General features: G+C 36.1%; 1 protein-coding gene across 2 annotated transcripts; it reads right to left on the reverse strand.

Annotated features, from left to right (window-relative positions):
• Positions 1 to 610: 610 nt before the first annotated feature.
• LOC121781295 (pectin acetylesterase 11-like) lies at positions 611 to 4,361 on the reverse strand. Of its 2 annotated transcripts, XM_042179035.1 has the most exons (12): positions 3,025 to 4,359; positions 2,862 to 2,944; positions 2,651 to 2,795; positions 2,497 to 2,567; positions 2,288 to 2,392; positions 2,076 to 2,200; positions 1,924 to 1,984; positions 1,769 to 1,822; positions 1,612 to 1,689; positions 1,309 to 1,417; positions 1,060 to 1,214; positions 611 to 883 (listed from the first exon to the last, which is right to left on the reverse strand). In XM_042179035.1, the coding sequence occupies exons 1-12, from the start codon at positions 3,143 to 3,145 to the stop codon at positions 686 to 688; spliced, it is 1,305 nt and encodes a 434-aa protein (XP_042034969.1). In that variant the 5' UTR covers positions 3,146 to 4,359; the 3' UTR covers positions 611 to 685. The 2 variants fall into 2 exon arrangements, with proteins under 2 accessions (XP_042034969.1, XP_042034970.1); XM_042179036.1 differs by lacking the exon at positions 2,288 to 2,392 and having other exon boundaries at positions 3,025 to 4,361.
• Between the last annotated feature and the right edge of the window lie 1,163 nt (positions 4,362 to 5,524).

The raw sequence follows: 5,524 nt of genomic DNA on the forward strand, positions 1-5,524 counted from the left end.
CTTGCCTAAGAGCAGGGAGTAAAAGTGGGGCCGGGCCCACATCCGTGCTCGTTGGCAAGAGCACAGATGTGGATGCTTTAAAAAGAAAAAAAAATTAAAGTATTGTTAATGGAAAATATGTCCCACTCATTAGAGAGAAATGCATTTCCAAAATTAAAAAGTTTATACTTTTCAGAGAGAGATGGAGTATATTGTGGCAAAGTGTTATAAAGGGCAATGAAAGTTAATTTTTGAAAATACCATCCTGCTCTTACTCAATATAACGTGATACGAAGAAATTGCATGTATGGGCACTAATTAACATATGAATGCAATTGAAATAAAAAGCATCCATTCCATGTTTTGTCTATAAAAAATTGCATGTATGGGCACTAATTAATATAAGATGCAATTTAAGATTCAAATAATATTTGTGCTACATTTTTTGTTAATCTTCGCATCGTGCGTTAGTCTATTCATAAATGTTGTTTAAGGTAAATACATACTACTATTGTATTTATTTACTTTATAGTATTAATTAATTTAAAAAAATGATTGCTTTTGGCATGTAAAATAGGCTAGTAGGGACAAGGTTGTTTTACAACAAAGTCGATTTCATTAGCAGCAAGGACACTGTGCATATTTTGTTTCCAATACAAGAGCATCCGACAAGCTTAACAAACTATAAAGAGAAAAGGAAACTGGTCTAGATATAAGCTATAATTAATAGAAGTAAATGTTGGAGAAATTTGTGACTACGAATGCTGGAGAACATCCATACACTACTGGTTGAAAGCAGTTGACTCAAGATAACATCGCAATTTCTTGGGAGGTCATTCTGCATGTCTATCTCTTGAAAACTACTATGGTTGAAGTACCAATCTCCGACTGCTTGTCCAATACCCTGGATCATTTTAAAAGCAAATTGAGTAAATAAACTAAAAACAACGTGTTTTAAAATTATATATAGAGTACTTTCTAAAAAATACTAATACTCTATCAGAATGCAAAGTAATTGAAATTCATTTGTCAAAAACTAGTTATTAATTGGAAACAAATGAACTAGACATGCTATCTTACTTTATTTGCAAGTACGTTATGCCCCGCCAATGATGAACAAGTCCAAGTTTTTTTGTCTAAGACATGGCCATGGGCATAGCAACTGTGTACGAAATACCCTATGCTTGAAGAGTTGTCAAGACTCTTTAATGTCTGTATGAAAGTGGCTCGAAAATCTACAAAATTAAGAATATATTTGTTACACACATAGCTCGTCAAAGTTGCCAACATAAATAAATATTTAAGACAAATGTAGTGTTTTAGGATCACCTTTCATAAGGCTGTACTGTGTCCAATTACATTGGGATACTATGGTGGTAGTGTCATGGTCGCAAATATCCCATCCAGCTAAAGTATCGGGCGGTATCAAATTTTGAATCTGAAACATATGACATTGGAAGGTTTACAAGAAACGTACTGTAATAAAAGAGTAATGATAGTCATGCTGTCGAGTTAAACTAATCAAACTAATAAACTTAAAGAATCATTCGCGAGATTTTATCCAAAATTAACACATGTTAATAATATATGTCGAATGTAAACAAATACTTTTGGAAAGGACAAATATCTTACCTGCCACAGGTCAAAAGCCGATTCAACTAAAAATAGGGGAGTTTGGACATCGTTGATCAAGTATTCCGGGAATAGACACTGAATAATATGATTGTCAGCATATTGCTATAAAAAACATTTGATGGTAAAAGTAAAAACAACTTATATTTATACGTACCAATGCTGGATTCATTCTTGTTGTACAAGATGTAGGGAGCAAGTTAGCTAACCCCTGTATACCATAAATTGTTAAAATTTAACAACTTAAAGTAAATGGTATATCTATCAACTTTAAATTTTGCTATTAAAATATGTTTTGTAGAGGAATCATACATGTGTAGAAACCACATTAAAGTATCGTTCTTCCCTCCAATCAGCTCCAATCGACCCCTCCCTATTAATAAAAAAATTAAAAAGAAATTACAACTTTTATTTTTGATATATATAATTTAATATGATAAAATTTCAATTAGCATACGTCTTACCCATGTATAAAAAAACCAGAATCAGAAATACATTTAACTGTTGTGCTTTGGGAGAAGTGGGTCCTAAAGTTGTCACAATGCAAGATTGTGGTTAGACCACCAGCCGAGGTACCAGTTAATATAACCTGTAAAGAAAAATATGAGAGTGAATAATAATTTATTTAATTAATTGAACAATACAATGTATTATGACTCAGGGAGATTTTCATTACGTTTTTAGCATTGGCTATTCCCTTATTTAGAAATAGATCGTCCATCATAGCATCGTAAATCCGAACGCCCCTAAAATAAATCACCTTGCCCTTGAAATTTATTTCCTAAACCAAACATTTATCATTATAGTATTGTTACGAAATAAAAACATAAAAACTAAGTAAGTAAGTATAAAAGTAGCATCTAGGTAAAAGAATTTAAGACTTACTTGATCAATATTTGACATGAAGGAAGATCCATCACAGTATAAAACGTAGAAAATATTCCAGTTATAGAAGACTGAAATTAATAATAAGGTCAAGTTATGTTTTATACCGCAATTGGTAAAGAAGATGGACATGTGAAGAATAGAAAATACAAACGTGGATTATATGTAGCATTGTCGTCGAGCATCCCATCCATTTTGGGTGGGTAAAGAGGATATACAGCCATCATCCTCGTACTACTTCCCAAAGAACTCATTGATCTGTTGTGACAATCTTCCAACGAGATGCACCACCCACCACCCTATAACAAATAAATTATTTAGCTAAATAATTACTATTAATTTCTATTTAAAAAAAAACAGTTTACCTGGATATAAACAATCCAGTTGTTAGCACCCTCTCCATATCCCTTTGAATAAATATATGCAGGTGGTGTTCCATCTAGACACACTTTGTATAATAAAACAACACCAAATTATATAAATAAAAAAAATATTTTCTCTCATCTATTTATGAGTTAAAAAACTTACCAGCGCCCTTAGCAACAGCACTCTCTAGAAGAGTAATGTTTCGGTCGCGAACACCATACACTTGAGTTGTTAGCGCAAGTGCCCACATAAGAAACAACAGCAAATAACGAGCGATTTCCATTTTCTACACATATATTAATCTTATTAAATTCAAATATTAAATCCAAACATAAATAATTTAAGCACTGGATTAATTATTCAATGAAAACCAAAAATTTAATTATAAGGGAATGAATCTTTTTAATACCAATAAAAAATAGTAACGTGAGCCAGATTAAGTCAAAGGTTACACAAAATTTAGAGGGCCCAACACTGATCCTAAAATCGGCCCACCTAGAATAAAAAGGGTCCAAATTTAAAAATAAACATTAAGTCCATCTCCCATTTACAAAGTTCACACTTAAATTAAAAGAATTCAATATATATCCAAAATTCGTTGTTTCAGCCATAAAGAACCCCAAACAAATAAATCTGCGCAGAGAAATCATGCCCAAATCCCTAACATATAACTTAACAAATTCAATATCAGATTTTTTGATGATGTGATAGGGAAAACAACACCACATAAATATTTAAAGAGGATAAATATTGCATGAATGAACTATTTTGAACTTGAACAACTAACACTCTAACTTAGCATAAAAACTTTAACCCCAACATTTTAATGTCAAGTTAAACAATAAAAACTTTAACCCCAATATTTTAATGTCAAGTAATATGTATTAATTATATTACACATACATTTTATAGCTCTTTAATCTATATATTCTCAAATTATATAAAGTAAATATAAAGAATCGTAAAATATAAATGCTTATATCATTAAATTTTTAAAAGAAAATTCAAGAAGAAGAAATGAACTTACAAATTATTATTTCCATAAATTTTCATGGATTATGTGGAAATAAGTTAAAGCCTCTAAAATTTCCTATATACACACTTTTTGGTCCTCCTCAACTGTTTTCTTCTTTTCAATCATAATTATCTAGTCAAATACTATAATTTATCATTTTATTGTGTTACTTTATGGATTATGTGCTCAAATTATGAATTTTGTAGTGAATAAATTACTTATAGAATAAATATATTTTGAAAAAGGGAAATCTGTTACAGACGTGCTCCGTAACAATTAGTTATCTTCCTTCTCGTGGGAACTAGCAATCAACCTGTCGACAATCTCGGAGGAAGATCACGGGTTTTGTTGAGTTGTGGACGTTCTCCACTCAGCAACAAAGTTACGATAATTCGGGTTTCTTGGAATGCAAGATAGGTTTAGGGAAAATATTTCATTCATAAAAATAATGTGTTGATGAAATACCCTATTTTATACTAGAAACCCTAGGGCGGTTCGACGTATCCTAATTCATCCGGGAAAGAACCGCAAAGAAAACCCGAACGGGGCTTATACATCAGGCCCGACTCAACAATAAGTAAATTAATGTTTCAAAAATACTAAAACATAAAAGGAAAGAAATAAAAAAGAAATAAAACGAATCGGCTAATTCTTGAACTTGTTCGGCGCCTTGAGCTTGTCTCTCGGCCTCAAGGATCTCTTCGACACAATCAATTCTTCACTTCGGTCATTCACGCACTGCGTCGTGCTGCTCGGCTGCGTCGTGCTGCTCGGCTCCAGAAGCGCTGCGTCGTGCTGCTCGGCTGTTGTCGCCTCCAGCTCGGCATGCCGCTCTGCGTCGTGCTGCTCGGCTCCACAAGGCGAACCTCCGGGAACTGCCTACCAATCGCCTCGACCGGCTCCCAAGTAGGTGTGGAAGCATCATCTTCCCACTGCACCAAGCACTGTCGCTCCGGTCGGTCGCCCCGCCAGCTGACGCGCTCCTCCAACACTGCCACGGGACGCACCACTGGCCTATCCCCCACAAACACGGGAGGCAATTTCACTCCGTCCACATCCCCGTCGCCCGCCACAAATTCACGCAACAAGCTCACGTGGAACACATTGTGGACTCTACTACCCGCCGGAAGACGTAATTTGTATGCCACCGGGCCCACCCTCTCCAAAATTTCGAAGGGGCCATAGAACCGTGGCGCCAGCTTTGCCGACAACGGTTTCGCAACCGAGTGCTGCCGGTACGGTTGCAGTTTCAGCCATACGACATCGCCCACGTCAAACTCCACGTGCCTGCGGTGTCTGTTTGCCACATCCGTCATTCGCTGCTGGGCCCGCAAGAGGTTTCGCCGTAACGTGACCAGCAGCTCCCACGCTCTTTGATAATATCTGCCACATTAGGCGGCGTTTTTGCTGACGGCGGGGACGCCACTAACGTGGGCGGCTCATGCCCATACAATGCTTTATAAGGTGTCATGCCCAGCGCAGAGTGATGGGAACAGTTTAGAGCTAACTCCGCCCATGGTAAAAAATTCGTCCATCTTGAAGGTTTATCGGAAGCAAATGCTCGCAGATACTGCTCCAAACCCCGATTACGGACTTCCGTCTGGCCATCCGACTGCGGATGGTAGGCGGTGGAAAAGTGAAGCTTGG

Source organism: Salvia splendens, chromosome 20, assembly GCF_004379255.2.
Source record: "Salvia splendens isolate huo1 chromosome 20, SspV2, whole genome shotgun sequence".
Classification (NCBI taxonomy): Eukaryota; Viridiplantae; Streptophyta; class Magnoliopsida; order Lamiales; family Lamiaceae; genus Salvia; species Salvia splendens.